Here is a 23,122-nt window from a genome sequence, read left to right on the forward strand (position 1 = left end):
AGGAATGAGATCCCCTTTTTCCACGAGAGAAGATTCTAAAACTGGAGGGCATACATTTAAGGTGAGAGGGGAAAGATTTAAAAGAAACCTGAAGGACTCTTTGTTCAGAGGGTGGTATATGGAAAGAGGTACAAGGGGAAGTAGAGACAAACGTAATGTTCAAAACTACATTTAAGTTGTTACCTCAGCTGGAAAGGTTGGAGGGATATGGGCTGAATGTTGGCAAATTGGACAGGCTTGCTTGGCATTGACAGGATGGGTCAAAGGGCCTGTTTCCATGCTGTAAAACTCCACGGTTGCCTACAGCAGGCACTTCAAAATCATGACCAACTCAGTTTCTGCAAAGTTCTTCACATTCATTGGAAGAGGCAAGCCAAGGTCTTGTTCAGTTTAATGTCCCCAACATCGTAGCCCGAGTTCATCCCAGTGTGTTACGTTGGCAGGCCCAACACCAGACTCCCAAACAAACAGACTCCCAGTTCAAAGCTCTGCTGCAGGAGGATATTAGCAGGGAAACAGAGGATAAAAAAAAATTCAAGAATGTATTTGAAACTTCACTGAAGAACTGTCATAACCCTGCTCTTTCCATTGACTTCTGGCCTACAACTGCTCAAAGTGGAAAAGGAGCACTTCGGATGGTACCAAGAACCTTAAGTCCATGCATTGGGAGGGCACTGATACCCTGCCTGAACTGTAGAACACACAAACTACCAACTGCCCTCCCACAAGTTCCCACCTTTTCCTCCATCAGTGGAGGATATTACAATGCTCACAGAACCAGAGAGGAAATAAGTCATCTCCAATCCCAAGGAACACTGTACAAAGAAACAAGGCAAATAGCTCAGGTAATTGTAAACAGAGCTAGTAATATTATACAAGACCACAATCATTTGTCAGCTGAACAGAAGAGTAGCAACTGGAAGTCAATAAATTGTGTAAATGCCTTTGGAGGCATTGAATGTTGAAAATTATCGATGAACCATACAGGTTGCTGAGAAAATTAGAACTTAACTCATTGACCATAGATCTTCCTGAAGGGAGTATGGAGATGAATACACTAGCCACTTCGATGCAGGAATGTTGCGCCTTTATTGCACCACGCCTGTTTAAAAGGTACTAACACAGAATTGAGGGGTGGGGTCCTTCTAGTCCTGCCTTTAAGCCGGCAGCAGAGGTAGTCACAGTGCCAAATCAACATTTGTGTAAAAAGGAAGATTCGCCATTCCAGAACCAGGTCAGAAAAAGATATGTATGTGTACAGTTTCTGATGGCATACAAGACCCATGGGCATACAAGAACTCCCCTCCCCACTTACGGTGACCAACCCCAGACACTGCTCCATGCCAGGTCGCTACTGTGGACATTACTTAGAAGGGCACAGGTAAAGTGCGCACTGCGCTGGAGCAGAGCCATAGTATTGCTATAGATAAGTGGTTTTCACTTATTCTTTCCACTTCTATACCACCTTAAGTAATCCTATGCCATAGATGCTCTGTGATTAGTAAGGGATTACTTAAGGTGATATGTGAGAGGAAAGAAAATGTTTGAAAAGCCATGATTATAGATAAGTAGATATGAAATATATAGGAATCCCCACTCTTTATCTCAAGGGTACATGATTTTGCAAATCACTATAGGACGTTCTCAATAAAATTAGAGTCAGTAGTTTTGCTCTTTTTGCCTCCTTCACCATTCCATGCATCTGTGGTTGGTCAGTACCTTGATGCCAATTTCTTGCACTAGTCCCATATTTCATGAATTTTATAAAGTATAAACTATATCACTTCCTACACTTAAACTACTTTTGTTCAAATTATATTAATAGTCAAGTTTTTAAGAACCCATTTTCAAATCTCCTTCCTTATGGTAATAATGCATTATTTGAAACTTCATGTGCCTTCCACCTTCAAATTAATTTGCATTAAAAAGTGAAAAGTATATGCAGTTCCAGTTTTCTGCTATCTATTGTTAATTTTCATTTGCTATATCATGCTTTGTTTCCCAAAGTGTGCTCATTGGATTCCCAGAAAATTCCAGATTAACTGGAAGATTGTTATACATCCCACTTCTTTTGCTCCCAGAATGCCAGCTTGCTGTGTAAAAATGACACACTGGCCCAGCATTGTTTGGTTCAGTGTAAATGACCAAAGTTAACTTAACGTCGGGTCTTCTTTACGGCAGTATTGTGGGATCTCTGTGTAAAAAGCCCTAGTGTTTAGACAGGCTTATAGAAATTATTGAATAAATCAGAGGTCATTTCAATTGTTTAAGAAATTATTCAAGCCACAGTCAGTGTACAATTTATCATCCTTGACACAGCATAGAAAAAATGGGATAGCATAAGAAAGGATATTTAAGGAAGAGGTTACCAGGGCCAGAATATCGTAACTACGAGACAAGATAAGTTCAGCATTCTTTTGTCATAGTTGCTCCAAGAAACAGTCTGCAAAGTTTTCTAGTTTCTTGAACATCAATTTTTAAATCATGCATATCTTTGCAAATGAGCTATTATTTTTATTTTATCCTACTCCATGCTTAAGATTTTATGTAGGTGGAAAGAAAAAGTTTGAAAACCACCATTTTATTGTACCTAATTGACTTGTTATGTGCGTGATTTCATAACTCCAAAGGAAATGGGCCAATGACAATTCTTCCTCAAGCAAAATATTTCAGTATTGATTGGGTCTAGAGCAGTGATTCTCAACCTTCCCTTCCCACTCACATGCCACCTTAAGCAATCCCTTACTAATCACAGAGAACCCGATGGCATAGGGATTACTTAAAGTGGTATCTGAGTGGAAAGAGAAAGGTTGAGAACCACTGGTTTAAATGGATGATACCAGAAAAAGAAACCAGCTTCAGCTATTGAGGAGAAAAAAAATCTCTAAACTTTTTCCAAAGTGATCCCTTTAAGGTCCTGCTAAGATGGGTGACTGTGTTATTATGCATGTATAATAAAGAACTACATTTCCCAATAGGCAATGCATATGGTTGGCATGGGAACAAAAAGTAGACCAAGACTGAAGTCGAATGCACTGTGGGTTCAAGCAGCTTGAAAAATAAAGTTGTTTAAGCATCAAAACCAGGTAAGGTTGTTCTTCTTCAAGGAACAAACATAACATGGTGTCAGAAGTGAGAGTATAATTAAGAAAAGACGATATTTTTGTCATGGATAAGTTAAGTCCTCCCACATCAATGCAATTATCTGTTAGATTGCCATTAAACTGCAAAAGCTTCAAACAGCGATTCAACATTTATTTAGAGGCTGGTAGAGCAGGAGAGACAGATGAAAAACGGAAAGCATCTATATTTCTATACGTGATGGGTAGAGATGCCTTGGACATCTAAAATAGTTTTCAAATTGATGAGGCAGCTTTCACGTTGGACACTCTGATGACAAAATTTGAGTATTTTGTTCCAAGTAAAAATGTCATGTCTGAGAGATTCAAGTTTTTCTCCTGTGTCCAGAAACAAGGTATGAGCTTCAACCAATACTTAGTCGAGCTTCACACACTGAATAAGTCCTGTGAATTTGGAGATTTGAAAAACTCACTCACAGGAGACCGAAAAGTTTGCAGAATCCCAGATTGCGTGAAAAAGATTTGACACTGGAAAAGACTGATTATTTTAGGGCAGTAGAGATCACACAAGCACAAGTTAAGGAGCTGCACAGGATAGACACAACAGCGCATGCAGTGAAAACAGAAGCAGAGCACCAGGAGTTTCCCAAAGCTACAACAAAGCAAAGAAGTAGGCTCAAACAGTAAATGCAGTAGGTGCGGAGGTAGACATATTCCAAAGATGTGTCCTGCCTAAGGAAAGTCCTGCAATAAATATGAGAAGAATAATCATTTTGCAAAATGCTGCAAAGCAGGGACTACTATGAGAAAGGAGCACACAGCGGACGAAGAAATGGAGGAATTCTTCGTAGATTCACTACAGACTCCTGCTGCTGATAAAATGGAATGAGATATTAATTCAATTTAAGCTCAACTCCAGAGCCCAGGTGAATCTGTTATCGATAGACAATTGCAAGACCCTAACCATAAGGGCAAGATTTATCCAGTAAAATTAAAAATGACACGCTACACTGGAGAGAACATTCCAGTAAAAAGGGGGTTTTAGGTGATCTTCAAACACAAAGGGCAGTATCTAAAGTCACAGCTACTGGTTGCAAAAGAAAGTACTGCCAATATTAGGTCTGAGGGCATGTGAAGAGCTCAACCTGGTGAAAAAAATTTTCATAATGGCTTCACAGACTGAAGGGGAGCACACAGCACTCATGAAAGATTACTCAGATGTTTTTGAGGGGCTTGGATGCTTACCTGGTGTACACAAGATCCACATAGATGAGACAGTGGTTCCTATTATCCATGCATGCAGGAAAGTTCAGCTTCCAAACTTAAACAAGAACTAGCATGCATGGAATGGATGAAAGTCATTCAGAAAATTGAAGAACCTACAGATTGGGTCATCATGCAAAAGAAAAATGAAGTATTGCTTGTATGTCTGGACCCAAGAAACTCAATAAGAAACTCAATAAAGCCATTAAGAGAGAGCATTTTAAATTGTCGACATGTCCCAGTTTGCAGGTGAGAAGTGGTTTAGCAAGCTCGACACGCCATCAGGATTTTGGCAAATGAGGCAAGTTTAAGACTATGTACTTTCAATACTCCACAAGATACAGATTTCTTCAGCTACCATATGGGATCTTGTCTGCACCAGAAAGAATACCTGAAGTTGAGACCATAATGGATGACATTATTGTATAGGGGTCCACTAAAAATTAACACTATGTGTGACTAAGACATGACATGGAATGTCAATTTTAAATTAAATAAAGAGAAATATGAGATTGGCATAAAGACACTGACCTCCATAGATATTTATCTGAACAGGGAGTGAAGCCTGATCCAAGAAAGACATCAGCCATTAAGAATTTTGTGAGGCTCCAAAACAAAAAGGAGGTGAGAAGTTTCTTGGGGATGGTGACTTACCTGGCTAAGTTCATCCCTCGTCTGTTGACTGCATCAGCACCACTTAAGCTAGTCTTGAGCAGAAAAATGAGTGGATCTGGTCGCACAGCAAGAAGAGTGATTCCAGGTACTCAAAAAAAAGTCCTAACAGAAGAGCCTGTACTAAAATTTTATGATCTGGATAGACACTCCAGGATCTCAGCTGATGCATCCCGACATGGACTTGGAGCAGTACTACTGCAGTAGCATGAGGACACATGGCAACCTGTGGCCTATGCAGCAAGGGCCTTAACAAGAGCAGAAACCAAATATGCACAGATAGAGAAGGAGCTTCTTGGCAGCACTTATGCATGCAAAAGGTTCCATCAATATATTTATGGACAAGCTCTTGAAGTGGAGACAGACTGGTCTCAATTATGTCCAAACCACTGAACAACTATCCCATGAGAGTACAGGGCACATTGATAAGGCTGCAGAAATAGGATGTAAAAATTATGTACACATCAGGAAAATACACATTTGCAATTGATGCACTGTCTCGAGCAGTTGACAAGAACGGAGCGACCAAGAGGTTAATGCGGAGATACCAGCCAATGTTGACGTGATTTCCAGTACTTCAGGACAGAACAGATCAGGAAAACAGCAGAGACAGATGAAACAATGAAAGAGCTCAGATACAATACAGAAAGGATGGCTTACAGCTAAGAATGACTGTCCAATGGGTATTCGGGATTATTGGGCATGCAGAAATGAACTGTCAGTTGTGAAAGATATGGTCTTAAAAGGGGAACAGGTTAGTGATTCTAGTGTTGCTACACAAGGAAGTTCTCCAGAAGGACATTTGGTGAGGAAAAATGCAAATGAACCAAGACTTAAGCCAGACCACTGCTTCATGCAAAATATGCTTTAACTATAGACCAAAGCAGCAAACAGAACAACTTACAACACACTGTGAACCAGACAAGCCGTACATCAAAGTTGGAGTAGATTTGTTTGACTGTAATGGGAAGGGTCATATAGTAGTTACAGACTATTTTTCCAATAACCCAGAGGTAGCAACACTGCAGTCAACATCCAGCAAAGCAGTTTTCACTTTCATGAAAATGAGTTTGTGAGACATGGAGTTCCTTGTGAAGTAGTATCAGACAATGGTCCACAATATTCGAGCAGTGAATTTGAGTCCTTTGCCAATAGTTGGGCGTTTCGACACTCAACTTCAAGTCCACGTCACCCAAAATCTAATGGCCTAGCAGAGAGCTCTTTCAAGGTGGTAAAGAGCCTCATGAAGAAAGCGTACGATGGACAAGAGGATTTCCACAGAAGTCTAATGATTCACAGAAGTGCACCACTACAGAATGACCTTCCTCCTGCTCACATGCTGATGGGTTGATGCATACATATCATCCTTCGAATTCATGAAAATCTGTGCAAGAGGAAACAGGTCCACATTCCTACCAGATCCAGCCAGAGGGAGGGACCACCTCTGAGAAGGAACCACGTGGATCTATGACCACAAGGTCCAACCCATGGCTGTGACCCATCACCTGTCAGTACACAAAAGGGGCCGGCACATGTAGAAAAAGGAACATGTTGTTCAGAGTTCACTGAAAAACACAAAAAATACTAACACAGCAAATGCAAGCAATACACCAGAGGAAACATATACCAGACCAAAAAGGACTGTTAAACCACTTCAGAGACATTGAAAGCTGCTGAGTGGAAAGATACTGGCCACAGAATGTAGGTACCCTTATTATGTAGGCATGGTATTGTGTTTGTGGCTTTTTTTCTTTAAAAAAAGGGAAAGAGGTATTATTATATGTGCATAATCCAGTAGCCGACGTGAGGAGTTTACACAAAAACAAAAAGTAGACTATGTCGGAGGTCAAGTGTGCTGTGGGTTCAAGCAGCTCAAAAAAATAAAGTTGCTGAAGTGTTAAAACCAGCCAAGGTTGTTCTTCAAGGAACAAACATAACAGTGACAAGAGCAGGTGATGTTTTCTCTCAGAAGTAATAAATCTTTGGGAAAACTCCACGCCCTCTCTCAAAACTATGGGTGGCACAGTTAGCAATGCTAGTGTGGCACCAGCGACCCAGGTTTGAATTTGGCACTGTCTCTAAGGAATGACCTGAGTGGATTTCCTCCCAGTGTTCCAGTTTTCTCCCACTCTTCAAAAAAGTACAGGATTTGTTAGTTTATTTGGGCGGCATGGGCTCATCAGCCAGAAGGGCCTGTTACTGTGCTGCATCTCTAAATTAAAAAAAAACACTAGAGAATCACATCACTTACCTTTGCTGTAAGCAGTGCCTTTCCTGTGACATAACCCCTCCGCCACAGCTTCGACTGCAGGTCGACCAGGAGCTCCATTCTCCCCACCACTGAGCCACATCCTCCTCACTGCTTTGGACCCTTTCTGTGACTTCACTGCTGTCCTGACAAAAATAAAACAAAAATCCATCTACATTCATCAGCTATTTAAGTAGATTGACTGCTTGGGAACCCAGTATCGAGGAAACATGAAGCACAGAAATGAAGAATAAGTCTAAGAACAATAGGGACAGGCCACTTAGCCCAGCTTATTCCACCATTTGAAGGTAACATGACTGTGACTGTCTACAGATGGAACTTTGCCCTATTGCCTTCATTATGTCTTTCTCACATTGAACATTAAAATTTCCCAGTACTGACTACATTTTACAGAGAGAGTTCCCAAGTCCCACCACCTATTTTTGTGGAGTCATCTCCCAGCCAGTCATGGCACAGTGGCATAGGTCAATCCTGTCCTCAGCTGCTGTCTATGTGGAGGTTGCATGTTCTTGTTGTGACCACATGGGTTTCTTCAAGATGGTCTGGTTTCATTCCACAACTCAAAGACATCCAATGCTCAGAGGTTAATTGACCAATATAAATGGCCCCTTGTGGGAAGAAACTGGGGGTGGGTGGGGGAAAGAGTTGTAGAAATTAGAATAAAAAATGGATCAACATAAGATTAATGCTTCCTTGACAATTCTCTCTATCTGCCAGTTCTAACCATTTGTTGTGGATTCATTGGCCATCACAGCATAGAAACAGACCCTTCAGCCCATCGAATCCACATTAATCATCAAGTGCCTATTTATTCTCATCCTACACAAATTGCAATCCCATCAATCCCCCCAGATCCTGTCACTCAAGTTCAAGTTTATTAATACCTGACATACAATCAGACAAAAAACAGCATTACTCCAGAATGTGTTGCACATACAAATCATAGCACATATTTATATAAAGATTATAATTTTGAATGCATAAAATATAGTAGGACTCATTATCTGGAATTCGAGCATTTGGGGGGCCTCAAGCAACCAGCAAAAAAAAAAAAAAACTGGAAACTAAAATGGTTAAAAAAAATATAGAAATTTAAAATTGGCACACCTTGTCGGTTTTTGCCTATCTCACAAAACACAACCTCAAGCAACCGGAAAATCCACTGGTTCTACCAATCCTCAAAGGCGCCAGATACCAAGGGTTTTTACTATATTTTGGAATGATTTACTTGGTTACAGAATACTGCTTATCAATGTCACAGCCTGCAGGAAGAAACCATTTCCCAGCCTGGCAGTGCTTATTTTGTACCACCTTCCTGATGGTAGTAGGTCAACGCTACTGTGTGATGGATGGAAACCGTTCGCAGTAAACCTTTGATCCCTATTTGAGCAAGACTCCTGTAAATGTCATTATTAGAGGAAAGGAGGACCCCAGTGCTTTTCTCGGCTGTTTTGATGATCCTCTGTATTGACTTCTGGTCTGATGCTTTGCAGCTACTGTACCACTCAATGATGCAGCCAGACAGAACACGCTCAATTGTGCTCCTGTAGAATATTATCAGGATGGAGGCTAGTAGCCTTGCCCTCCTCAACCTCCTGAGGAAGTGTAGGTGCCTTCCTGATGGATGAGATGTTGTGGGTCCAAGATACATGCACCTCAAGGTACATTATGCTCTCCACAACAGAGCCATTGATGTGTAACGGAGAATAGTCGGCCTTCATCATCTCTTTTGTCCGCATTGAGTCTCAGGTTCTTGTTCTCACATCATTTGATGGGCCTCTCTTTGTAAACCAATGTTCCTGATGAAGCCAACAACTATTGTAGCATTTGTAAACTTGATCATTCTGTTTAAACTTTTCTCCCCCCCCCCCCCCACCCCCACCACCCCAGGTTAAAATTGCTAACACAAAGAGGCATAGTTTTAAGTTGCTTTGGAGTAAGTAAAGGTGAGATGCAAGAGACAAGTTTCTCCACACAGAAAGTACTAGGTTCATGGAATATACTGCTGGCAATGGTGGTGGAGGCAGGTACAATAGGATCTTTTAAGAAACTATTAAATAGGTATATGGAACTGAGAAAAATGGAGGTTATGCAATAGGAAAATTCTAGTCAGTAGTTAGCATAGATTATTCAGTAAGCAAAACACAGTGGGCTGAAGGGCTGTAGATGTCTATCTCAAGGATAAGAAGTAGGTCCTTCAGCCCATCAAGTCTGCTACACCACTCCATTCTCACATCTAGTTCCAATTTCTAGCTTTTTCTCCCATATCCCTTGATACCCTGACTAATTAGATACCTATCAATTTTCTTCCTCAAACTTCCCCAATGATTGGGGCCCCACAGTTGTATTTGGCAATGAATTCCATGACCCGCTTGATAAGAAATTTCTCCTAATCTCGGTTTTAAATGGGTACCCTCTAATTCTAAGACTGTGCCCTCTTGTCCTGGACTCACCCACCAAGGGAAACGTCTTATTCACATCTACTCTGTCCAATTCTTTCAGCATTCAAATTGTTTCTATGAGATCCCCTCTCATTCTTCTATACTCCAATAAATATAGTTCAATGGCCGATAAATGCTCCTCATATGTTAGCTCTTGCATTCCAGGAATCATCCTCGTAAATCTTTTCTGAAATCTCCAACATCAGTACATGCCTTTGAAGACAAGGTGCCCAAAACTGCACACAGTACTCCAAATGAGGTCTCACCAGTGCCACTTAGAGCCTCATCAATGCCTCCTTACTGTTATACACCATTCCTCTTGAAATGAATGCCAACATAGCATTCACTTTCTTTACTGCCAATCCAACCTGGTGGTTGGATCTTCTATGAATGCAGCAGTGCAGTTATGACTCAGCAGCGTGAACAGTAGCAAGCTGATCACACAGCCCCAAGGCACAGCAGTGCTCAGTGTGAAGGGACTTGAGATTTTGCTGCCAACCCAGAATGGCTGTGGTCTTTTGGTGAAGAGGTCCAGGATCCAGTTTCAGAGAGGGGTGTTGAGTCACCCATGTTTGGACAGTGCACAATTATCCTCCCAACCTTGTGCTTCTATAGGACACTGGAGAAAACACGAGAACCCAGAGAGTCACAAGGAGCCTATGCAAACATCGCACTGACAGCATCAGAATTTAGGATTGAATGTGGGCTGTGGGCCCTGTGAAACACCCACCTAATACATTAAAATTTTGATCAAATCTTCACTTTTCATCTTCTAAATATCAGCAAGTCCAAGCCTGCAAAATCTAGCTCATGACCACTGTTGATTCACTTTTATTGAAGTAAACAGCCTCTAACCTCACGGCCAAAGGCAACTCGTCCTGCCAGTGCTGAAGCTGCTTGCGTATTGCAATAGTAACTTATGGCAAGTGTCATTGAACTGCATCATATGCCTTTGAAATCTAGTTCTATGGGTATAATTTCATTGCTCTTTATCATTTCTAATTCAAGGGGCCATGATAAGTTGATAATGAATTGGTGGACTGCTGAAGTTGCCCTTTCATGAAATAGTAAGCATTCACACTCCAACGAAAATCCTTGCAAAGCAAGCACCTAGAGTCATGGCTATAGAGCCTTGCAGCACGGAAACAGGTCCCTCACCCTAACTCATCCATACCGACCAAGATGTTTGACACAGCGAGACTCATTTGGCCAATGGCTTTCAAACTTTCTCTTTCCATTCATTATACCACCTTAAGTAATCTCAATGCCATCAGTGCTCTATGATTAGTAAGGGATTACTTAAGGTGGGATGTGAGTGGGAAGGGAAGATTGAGAATCACTGCTTTAGACCCAATTGTTACTGAAATGTGAGAAAAATTGTTTCAACTCACATCCTTTCGAGTTATGAAATCAGTGTACATAGCGAGACAATTAGGTACAATTAAAACTATGGTTTTCACGCATTTTCTTTCCCCTCACATACCACCTCAAGTAATCCCTCAATAATCACAGAGCACCTATGGCAGAGGGATTCTTAAGGTGGTTTGTGAGGGGAAAGAAAACGTTTGAGAACCACTGCAACCTTTACTATCTACATGCCTTCAAAATGGCTTTTAAATGTTACAATCATAACCAACCTCGACTGACATTGTTCTGACAGCTCTTTCCACATAGGCAACAGAAAAAGCTGCTCCTCAGCAAGCTTAAGTCAGCATGGTTTCCTCAAGAGGAAAGTTTGCTTGTCAAGCCTATTGGAATACTCTGAAGAAGTGACAAGCAGGCTGGACAAGGGAAATGCTGTGTATTTGGATTTTCAAGGTGCCACACACAAGGATACAGATGTTCAACAGGGGTCGGTGTTGGGGCCACTTCTGTTTTTGTTGTACAGTATATTAATGATTTGAATGATAGAATGAACAGCTTTGTGGCCAAGTTTGCAGATGATAAGAAGGTAGGTGGAGAAGCAGGTAGTGTTGAGTGAACAGGGAGACTGCAGAAGGACTTGGATTAGGAGAATGGGTAGAGAAATGGCAAATGAAATATAATGTAGGAGAGTGTACACTCATATGCACTTTGGTAGAAAATAAATGAGACTATTTTTAAATGGGGGAAAATTGAAATACCCAAATGCAAAAGGACCTAGGAGTCCTCATGCAAGAGAGCTTGAAGATAAACTTGCAAGTTGAATCTGTGGTGAAGAAGGCAAATGCAATGCTGGCATTCATTTCAAGAGGAACAGAATACAAGAGCAGAGTGTGATGTTGAGGCTTTATAAGGCACTGGTGAGACCTCAGTCAGAGTATTGTGAGCAGTTTAGGGATCCTCATTTTAGAAAGGATGTGCTGAGGTTGAATGGGGTTCAGTGATGGTTCACAAAATTGATTCTGGGAATGAAAGGGTTAGCATATGACCAGTTAGATGTTGGCCTGTAATTATTGGAATTTAGGAGAATGAGGGAAATCTTATGACACATTTTAAATTTTGTAAGTTATGGACAAAGTAGACTTAGAAAGGTTAATCAGAAAAACTGAAACTGCATCTCAAGAAAAAGTTCTAGCTTTTACCATGTTGATAGCCAGACGAGCAATTTTATTGAAATGGATGATGATTCATCCCCTACTCATCTTCTTTTCTTCTTTGGCTTGGCTTCGCGGACGAAGATTTATGGAGGGGTAATGTCCACGTCAGATGCAGGCTCGTTTGTGGCTGACAAGTCTGATGCGGGACAGGCAGACACGGTTGCAGCGGTTGCAAGGGAAAATTGGTTGGTTGGGGTTGGGTGTTGGGTTTTTCCTCCTTTGGCTTTTGACAGTGAGGTGGGCTCTGCGGTCTTCTTCAAAGGTGGTTGCTGCCCGCCGAACTGTGAGGCGGCAAGATGCACAGTTGGAGACGATATCAGCCCACTGGCAATGGTCAATGTGGCAGGTACCAAGAGATTTCTTTAGGCAGTCCTTGTACCTCTTCTTTGGTGCACCTCTGTCTCGGTGGCCAGTGGAGAGCTTGCCATATAACACGATCTTGGGAAGGCGATGGTCCTCCATTCTGGAGACGTGACCTACCCACTGCAGTTTGATCTTCAGCAGCGTGGATTCGATGCTGTCGGCCTCTGCCATCTCGAGTACTTCGATGTTGGAGATGAAGTCGCTCCAATGAATGTTGAGGATGGAGCGGAGACAGCGTTCTAGGAGCCATAGGTGATGCCGGTAGAGGACCCATGATTCGGAGCTGAACAGGAGTGTGGGTATGACAACGGCTCTGTATACGCTAATCTTTGTGAGGTTTTTCAGTTGGTTCACCTCCCCTACTCATACACAGTGGTTATATGACGAAATGTCCTATTTAAGTTGAGAGAAAATTAGATATAATATTAAAGATAGAAAGTTTCATTTTATGAAATTGTGGGGACCATTCTTAGAATTTTTCTTATAATTGGAAGAATTAACAATTATTGTACATTCATTGCCTGTTCTTTGGGGTAAAATCACCAGTGGTTCCACGTTATTGATTTTTTTTTAATTAATACAGTAACCTTGATTAGAGGGAGGGGATAGATTAGATTTAGTTTTGGTTGTTTTCCTTTATTTTATATGTTATTTCAATAAATGGGTTGAACATGGTCACATAAATCATTTAAATTAAATGTTTTTGAGATACAGTAATTATAAGCAATTATTGATGTAGTTTTATCTACTTTTTCCCCCCATCGTTTTTTTTTTGTGCATGCTTACTTGTATAAAATTATGTCATTGTCAATTTTGTATTTATGCTTGTATGTTAAACTCAATAAAAATATTTTAATAAAGGAAAAGATAGGTTGTTTCCCATTGTGGGAGTTTAGGACAACTTCAGGATTGAAGGACAACTGCTTAGAACATACATGCATAGGAATTTCTTAATCCAGAGAGTGGTAAATCTGTGGAATTTTTTGGCAAAGGTGGTTGTATTTAAGGCAGAGATTAATAGGTTCTTGATTAGCCAGGGCATCAAAGGTTATGGGGAGATGGCTGGTCAGTGGGGCTGAGTAGGAAAATGGATCACGCCATGATTAAATAATGTTAGGAGCCCAGGGAACACCAAAACCCAGCAACAATAGATATTCACCAAGACAAATGGTTTCTTGAACAAAAGTTGCTTTTAATTATCTTTAAAAATTAAAGCAGAATCACATTTTAACTTATCACGATTGACTTAACTAATCTAACTTAACCCCCCTTCTAATTCTGTGTGTGTAGGTTTAGAAAAGTTCTTTTCTAATCTCACTTCTCATTCCTCCAAGTTAACTGGTTGCAGGTAATTCTTATATTGTGCACAGAATTTAAAATTTATAAAGTTCACCAGGCTTTGGTGCTTGAAAGGTAAATGGTTACCACTCAGGAAGGTTCTTGTCAGTTTTCAGAGAGATTTGTTGTATGCTGGACACCCACAACTAATTCCTTTTTAATCAGCCACTTCAGAGTCTTGCTGAAGAAACTTGCACCCTCAGGGTTCTCCAGATGATAACCTTTCTTTCAGGTCACCACAGACTTTTTGTTTCTCTTATTCCAAGTGAAACATTAGACAGCCAGTCCTCTCCTCTTCCATGAACCACAAGGGCTTTAACCAGGCTGAACTAAGCACTCACAAACAGTCTTCCAAATGGGGTTTTCCACAAGCTTGCCAGCTTGTCCTGTTCCAGTTCCAGCTGCTGCTGCTGCTGACTGTAAAACTACAGAACTGATCACTCACCCTCACCCACTCCCTCACCCACTCCCTCACCCACTCCCTCACCCACTCCCTCACCCACTCCCTCACCCACTCCCTCACCCACTCCCTCACCCACTCCCTCACCCACTCCCTCACCCACTCCCTCACCCACACCCTCACCCACACCCTCACCCACACCCTCACCCACACCCTCACCCACACCCTCACCCACACCCTCACCCACACCCTCACCCACACCCTCACCCACACCCTCACCCACACCCTCACCCACACCCTCACCCACACCCTCACCCACACCCTCACCCACACCCTCACCCACACCCTCACCCACACCCTCACCCACACCCTCACCCACACCCACACCCTCTCTCACTCACTCACTCACTCACTCACTCACTCACTCACTCACTCACTCACTCACTCACTCACTCACTCACTCACTCACTCACTCACTCACTCACTCACTCACTCACTCACTCACTCACTCACTCACTCACTCACTCACTCACTCACTCACTCAGAGAAAATCTGTTTTACTCTCTCTGCTTGCAAAACCACATGACCCCCTTAAAACATCGTTCCACTCCAGACAGCCTGCAGCTCTGACAAGTTCTTTCATCTGTTGCCTTTTTGTAAACAACAATCCATTAGTAAAGTCTCTTCGGCACTCTCCAAAGCTTTTGCAAAAGCTCTAGAGCCAATATGTCTAGCATTAGCAGAGCTCCAGTATTTTAAATAAGATCTGTTTTTAAGTGTTTTTATGTGACCTACACTAAAAAACCTTCTTTAATTTATTTCCCAAAAACTTATCGAGATACAATACAAACAACATAATCTGTCCCAATAGTGGGGCAGACTCAATGGGGTGAATAGGTGATTTCTGCTCCTATGACTTATGTTCATTCATAGGACGTAAAGGCTAAAAATTTTAGGCCAGGTGCAGTAGAAGGTAGAATGGAGCAGAAAGAATCAGTACATGAACTGCAACATTGTTGAGCACTTTATGCCACCATCACACATTCTTCATCCTCCTGCCCTCACAGGCCCTCTCTTGCTTCTCCTCTGTTCTTCCCCTGTTCTTGCTGTCCCCCTCTCTCTCTCCTTCTGTCACATTCTCTCGCATTCCCATATCACTCTTCCCCACATCCCTCTCTCTTTCCCATCTCTCCATACCCCTCTCTCTCCCCTCTCCCCATCCTCTCTCTTTGCCCTACTTTGTGTTTGTTGTGCACCCTGTTCTCTGATCAAGAGAAAAGGGCAGAGAAAGTGAATCAGAGACAAAGAAGGAAAAGACAGGTGTGGAGAGCACAGATAGACAGAGGAGTACAACAAGAGCTAAAGATGGAAGCATGGAGATGGAAAAATGAGAGCAAATTGGGATGGAAAACACAAAATGGAAAGTAGGAGTTAGACTGAGACAGATTCTCTCTGTCCCTTTCTCACCATTTTCCCGTGTCCGTGTGCATTTCCTCTCTGCCCACTTCTTTTCATTGCAAGCCTTTATCTCTCTGGCTTTGAGAATTCTACTGTACAAAAAACAGGCAATAAAGGGCTACGTGTTGTCTGTACCTGGCTATCGGGGTCTGGTGACAACAGACCTACGTCTGGGTGTACTCTACCTGTCCGATATTTGGTCATTGGCTCCCTCAGGTCTCCTGTTCACGCTATATTTTAACACATTGGCTTCTGGCATATATCTCGCCTTTGGCCATCCAGAATATGTCAACTGTGCATCCTGGGGGAGTGCTGTTGATAGCAGCACTTCACAGATGAACGCCCGGGGTCAACTCTTGCACTGGTCCAAGTGGGAGAAGGCGCCTGTGTGGACAAGACACAGGAATACTGGGAAACAGCTGCCACCCTGATTAACAGAATACTTTAGACATTGTGCTCCCTGGACCATGACAGCATTTATTTGTGGCAACTGGGTATTTTAGCAATTAGAAAGATCATTTATCAACTGCTCGGACTTTAGTTAGAAAAGATGACCTTGGGCGAAAAGATATCAGTTATTTCCCTGAACAGGGGATGATCCATGAGCAGGCTGTGAGGGAAACTCACAATCGCAGTCTCTTATTTCAGGCACAGCAATGATAACTAATACTGGAGTCTCTGAAACCTGAGTGTTTGGCAGTGTGGACTGAAGATTGATCAATGGCAGTCTTCATTACCCACAATCCCCCACACAGCTGGAACTGCTCTGCATTTCTCAGAGCAGTTCCAGGTGCATGGGGTATTATGGGTAACGATGACAGCCATTGCTCTGCACGTACATAGAAACATAGAAGATAGGAGCAGGAGTAGGTCATTCGACCCTTTGAGCCTGCTCCGCCATTCAACGAGATCATGGCTGATCTTAAAGTTCAGTAACCCGTCCCCGCCTTCTCTCCGTAACCTTTAATACCCTTATACTGAAGAAATATATCTAATTCCCTCTTAAATATATTTAACGAACCTGCCTCTACTGCCCTCTGTGGCAATGAATTCCACAGATTCACCACACTCTGGGTAAAGAAATTCCTCCTCATCTCGGTCCTAAATGGTTTGCCTATTATCCTCAAACCATGGCCCCGGGTTCTGGATTTTCCCATCATTGGAAACATCCCATCTGCATCCATTCTGTCCAGTCCTGCCAGAATTTTATATGTCTCTATGAGATCCCCTCTCAATCTTCTAAACTCCAGCGAGTACAATCCCAATTTGCGCAATCTTTCCTCATAAGTCATTCCTGCCATTCCAGGTATCAGCCTGGTGAATCACCTCTGCACTCCCTCCATTAAAGAACATCCTTCCTTAGATAAGGTGACCAAAACTGCACACAATACTCCAGGTGGGGTCTCACCAAGGCCCTGTACAGCTGCAGTAAGGTATCCTTGTTCCTATACTCAAACCCTCTTGATATGAAGGCCAACATACCATTTGCCTTTTTAACCGCCTGCTGTACCTGCATGCTCGCCTTCAGAGACTGGTGTACAGGTACCCCTAGGTCTCTCTGCACTTCCCCATCTCTTAATCTATTGCCATTCAAATAGTAATCTGCCCTCCGGTTTGTATTACCAAAGTGGATAACATCACATTGTAGTGCATTTGCCATGTATCTGCCCAGTCCCTCAATTTATCCAAATCACACTGGAGCTTCCTGACCCCCTCTTCCGTGCACACAACCCCTCCTAGCTTAGTGTCATCTGCAAATTTGGAGATATTACATCCAATCCCCTCATCCAGATCATTAATGTAAATTGTGAACAGCTGGGGTCCCAGTACAGATCGCTGTGGCACCCTACTGGTCACCGTCTGCCACTCAGAAAATGAGCCATTTATCCCAACTCTCTGTCTTCTACCTGCCAGCCAGTTCTCAATCCACATCAATAGTTTGCCCCCAATCCCATGAGCCTTGATTTTGGAAGCCAGTCGTTTATGCGGGACCTTATCGAAGGCCTTTTGGTAGTCCAGGTACACCACATCCACTGGCTCTCCCCCATCTATTTTACCTGTCACCATCTCAAAGAATTCCAATAGATTTGTCAAGCACAATTTACCTTTTGTAAATCCATGTTGACTCCGTCCGATCCCTTCTCTGCTAGTCATTATGCTCCACTATTACATCCTTAATAATGGATTCCATCATTTTGCCCACTACTGATGTAAGGCTCACCGGCCTATAATTCCCTGCTTTTTCTCTACCCCCTTTTTAAATAGTGGGGTAACATTAGCTACTCTCCAATCCATGGGTACTGATCCTGAGTCTATTGAGTTCTGGAAAATAATTCTTAAAGCATCTGCTATCTGAATGGCCACTTCCTTAAGTACCCTAGGATGTATATTATCAGGCCCTTGGGATTTATCTGCCTTCAATCCCATCAATTTCCCCAAGACCATGTCCTTAGAGATACTGATTTCTTTCAGTTCCTCCCTTGCATTAGTCTCTATGTTTCCCAACATCCTTGGGAGGTTATTTGTATCCTCTCTTGTGAAAACAGAACTAAAATGAGAATTTAATTGGTCTGCCATTTCCTTATTCCCCATTATATATTCCCCTGATTCTGACTGCAAGGGACCTACTCTGGATTTCACCAATCTTTTCCTCTTGACATATCTATAAAAGCTTTTGCAGTTGGTTTTTATGTTTGCTGCAAGCTTACTTTCGTAATTTATTTTTGCTCTCTTGATTAATCCCTTTGTCCTCCTTTGGTGCATCTTGAACTGCTCCCAGTCTTCGGTTGTGGTACTTTTTTTGGCCAATTGATATGCTCTCTCTTTGGACCCAATGCTGTCTCTAATTTCCCTTGTTATCTACGGTTGAGTCACCTTTTTTGGTTTATTTTTATGCCATTTTTGTAATTTCTCCATTAGATCTGTGAAAGCTTTCCATTGTCTATCCACAGTCAACTCCCCCATAAACACCACCCAATCAATCTTACTCAACTCCCGTCTCATACCATCATAATTCCCTTTATTTAAATTCAGGACCTTAGTCTCAGTTTTAATTTCATCACTCTCCATGTCGAGTGAGAATTCGATCATATTGTGATCGCTCCTACCCAAAGAGCCTCGTACAACAAAATTGTTGATTAGCCCCTTATCTTTGCATAATACCCAATCTAAAATGGCCTGCTCCCGAGTTGGTTCTTCGACATATTGGTCTAGATAACCGTCCCATAAACATTCAAGGAATTCCTCCTCCTCAGTATTTTTACTAATTTGGCTAGTCCAATCTATATGCAAATTAAAGTCTCCCATGATGACAGCTGTTCCCTTATTTTACATTAGACCTCACGGTAAAGGGCGGTGGTAGTGCAGTACTTCCCCTTCCTCCATATGCTCCAGAGGACGCTATGAGGCGCCGCTCTTCATAAAAGTGGCACAGGAGCAGCCTTTTAGGGCTGTTCCATAAAAAGACAAGTTCAAATTTTTCTCAGTGGATGGAGCCAGCCTCAAAGCGGAGGCCCAGCATAAAAAACACGCGATACTAACTGTGTCCCCCTTTACTTCCTATGGATGCTGTATGACCTGCTGAGTTTCTCCAGCACATTTTATGTATTAGACTGGTTTTGTTACTTTTTTTTTTAAACTGATCCGGATTCAGTTGCATTTATAATTGGCCCACGACATTTGACCATGACACCTTCAGTAAACATAATTTAGCTTCAATGAGTCAATTAGAAGTGAGAAACAGCTAAGAATTACAATTCAGTGCCACCTTCAACAAGTACTAGCGAGAGTAGTCCGGAGAACCATCAATAAACTTGAGATTAGATTACTCTAAACTTGCAGGAAAGGCACAAAATGTGGCCATACATCATTCAAAAAAATGAACACGATGCACAATTTAACTAGAAGCCCAAAATTAAAGCTTGCCAAGTACAGCCACGGAACTGAAATGCACACAAGGATACAAAAGATCCATGGAAAAAGCACTACGACAACATAAAAAATAAAAGTTTATTCCACCTGCATCAAATATTGAAAATAGTACTATTGTCAGATGTCAATGCCATGAGTGTACATATACTGCTGGGTGTAATTTCCATTCGTACAACACTTCAATTCACACTACTTCTGCTTGAGGAAAAGTATGGCAAGCAATTAACAGTAACATCATGGTAGATTGTTTCATCCAAGAGTTTGCATTGATTGAAATTGGACAAAGAGTATGTGGCAAGTTCCATGTCAAAGAACTTAATTGTCTCCATGCTATTTTGCAAATGAGAAATTTCAGTTTAACTGAAGTAAAAAATTTTAAATGATAAAAAACTGTTTACAAAATAATTCCATTTAGATGAAAAACCTATTTTCTGAAGAAACCTAATGTTTTATGTCTAGAGTACTCCTACATCTGTGAGAAACTGAAATGCTCACCACAATTGACAATGGGTACCACCTTGGAAAGCATGACAGCACTGTGATTTTTCAGAAAGATTCAAATTCTACCAATGGAAGCCTGAGCAACTATCTGTCAGAGCCCAAGTCACCTGCAGCTCTTTAGTTCAACAAAACAGCTAGCATCTCAGAGCTCAGCTGAACAGTCTTCCAGCAGTGGTCCCTGTAAGTGGCAGAGCTCATTTACAACCAGGCAAAGTGGGAGAGAAAATAAGTTTATCATCATACACTGCAATGTGGAAAGGAAAAAAGCAACCAAACATCTTGCAATGCCACCCTGTCACAAGTCAACAAAAGGTGCAATGGATAGGAGGAATTCATGACAGTTACATAAAATATGTCCAAAAGAAAAATGGGCTCAAAGAAATGAGCAATGAAACTTTCATGTTGAGTGCAGAACAGCAGAAGCAAAGCACTCCTCCTTCATTTATCATTAGCCAGTTAAATGTAAATACCTGCACTTGAACCTGCCTTCATGCACTTCTTTGTTTTGATCTCATTGAATGAACATGGTACTTTTATAGATGGCAGATTATACCAGTTATCTTCATGAAACAATACCAAAAGGCCCGAGCGAGCCCCAAAGCTTGCAAGGTGAATTATATTCACCAAGAGTGGTCATGTTTATTTGGTGGTCCCTCTGGTTCAAGAACAAGTTGCTTTCACTCAATTTCCACATGACCTGGGGTGCATGTTGAGACCCATACAAAGTCTGCAGACTCCATGGATGGAGTAGGTGGCGCTTGACAAGGCAGGTGACAAGATGGTTTGCAATGCTGTGCCTTCTTTTCTCTGTTCAGGCTTGGATAGGCTCAAAGAGCTTGACTTCCCTTTCTGTTTGCACATTCCTGGAAGTTCAAGGAGACTTTGAGGATGTCACTGAAGCATCTACTCTGTCCTCCTGCTCTTGTTCATCACCTGCCAGGGCAAACTTCTAAATAGAGACCGGGTGTCAGGCATGCAGACACAGCAGCTTGAGAGAGGACACGGACTTTGGGATAGCCTGTCTTCCCAGAGGATTTTTGGATTTTTCCCCCCAAGAATGGCTCTTCAAGTTTCTTCCTGCAATTCCCAAAAAGATTTGAAGGTGGTGATTTTACAGTCAGAGAGAAGCAGTATGGAAACATCCTCCAGCCCATCAAGTCCATGCTGGCCATCAACCTCCTGTCGACACAAATCCTCTATTAATCCCACATTTCCATCACCCTCTCTCAATTCTACTGCTGACCTACACACTTGGGGAAATTTACAGTTGGCCAAATCACCTACTGACCTGCAGGTCTTTGGGACATAAAGAGGAGAACAAAACACTCAGAGCAAACACACAATCACAGGGAAAAACATTAGCAATTAGCACCCAAGGTCAGGGTTGAACCGAAGTTTCCATCCCCTCTGATGCATAGCAACTTTGAGTCCATGAGCTTGGTGACAAAGAAATAGTCGACATTATGAGCCTCAATTCCTTTGGTTCCAGCAGCTTGTTTTATGCTCCAGCTTCTACAGTCCCTAGTGTCTTCATGAGCGACGTGTAAGGTTTGAGTCTTGCTGGGCTAAAACTTGCACTATTACACAAGGTCATGATGAAGATCACCATCCATGTCTGCCCTCACCAAGAGGTGGCCAAGAGCAGTGGCCCACATTTTTCCCCAAGGTCTTACCATAGATCTTGATTGACGGGGAGGGAGTGAACCATGTTATTTTGCAAATAAAGTCATCGTCATTGAGCACAGATCCAGTACTTCAGTCAACTCTTCCATGTTGACTAAGCCTGCATTTTGGGCTGGTTCCATTTTCCTGTATTTGATTCATGCCTTCTAAACCCTTCCCCTCCGTGCAGCTCTCCAATGCCTTTTGAATACCATAAATGTTCCAGAATCTTTGGTGGGTTGGTGAAGAACCTTCGACTTCTAGACATTTGGAATGAGGCCAATTCTCTCAAATGCTTTAGTGAAAATGGTCACAATTACTTGGAGGTCCACCTCTGAGTGTGTGTATGGATACATGGGAGCTGTGGAGTTGGAGTGATATTGATTCCATATGCAGGCAGGAGACTGAATAGTATGACTGGTCTCATGCTACTGGTGACAACAGCCCGGAAGGTCTTATTGGATAAATGTGACAATTTTACCACATTTCATCTCCTCAATCCCTGCTCTCTGATAAACTTCAGCAAATAACCATTGAAAAGCAACATTGCCTTGGTTGGTCCCACTGTGACTTGAATCAATGCTCTGGTCCATCCCCTCTCCCATTATGGTGAAAACAGTTTTCGTGTGCATCCACTTGAAAACTTTAGTAATGATCGTTGCTCTGACAGCTCATGGGATCTACAAACCTCATTTGCTCCAAAGTCTGAACTTGCATACAACCTAAAAGAGCTAATGTGCCCCTAGAATGACAGATGGCTGCAGGTTTCATCTCTTACATGGCCTTAATGCAGTTCTTCACAAGGGTCACTGACCTGAAACACTAACACTGACCAGCTGTATGTGTCTAGCTTGCACTCAGGACAGTTGCCCCTGTTCCTTCACCTTTTCACAAGTGTGTCCACTATCAGTTCAAGTTCAAATGCCTTAAGTACTTGCAGCCTCCTGCCATTCTGAGGGGGCTTGGTTTCTGATAGGTTCCATGACTGAGAAAAAAAACCTTCATATGCCATATTGGACAGCCTCCACCGGGGAATACCACAGTATTCTGGCCAAACAATTTAACCAAGGTATCCAATAAACTCAGACTAAACAGAAAGGTGCTCAACTACAAATCCAGTCCAAAAAATACCTTAAGGCAGTTAACACCTCCAAAGTATTACCTCA

General features: G+C 42.2%; 1 protein-coding gene across 1 annotated transcript in view; it reads right to left on the bottom strand.

The window, feature by feature from the left end:
* LOC138765299 (ADAMTS-like protein 2) overlaps nucleotides 1–23,122 on the bottom strand; it is a 184,690-nt gene that overhangs the window by 153,009 nt on the left and 8,559 nt on the right. The window contains exon 2 of the mRNA XM_069942343.1: nucleotides 7,267–7,409. Coding sequence (XP_069798444.1) covers nucleotides 7,267–7,409 — 143 coding nt within the window. The remainder of the gene's footprint in view (nucleotides 1–7,266; nucleotides 7,410–23,122) is intronic.

Source organism: Narcine bancroftii, chromosome 5 (genome assembly GCF_036971445.1).
Source record: "Narcine bancroftii isolate sNarBan1 chromosome 5, sNarBan1.hap1, whole genome shotgun sequence".
In the NCBI taxonomy this organism is placed as follows: Eukaryota; Metazoa; Chordata; class Chondrichthyes; order Torpediniformes; family Narcinidae; genus Narcine; species Narcine bancroftii.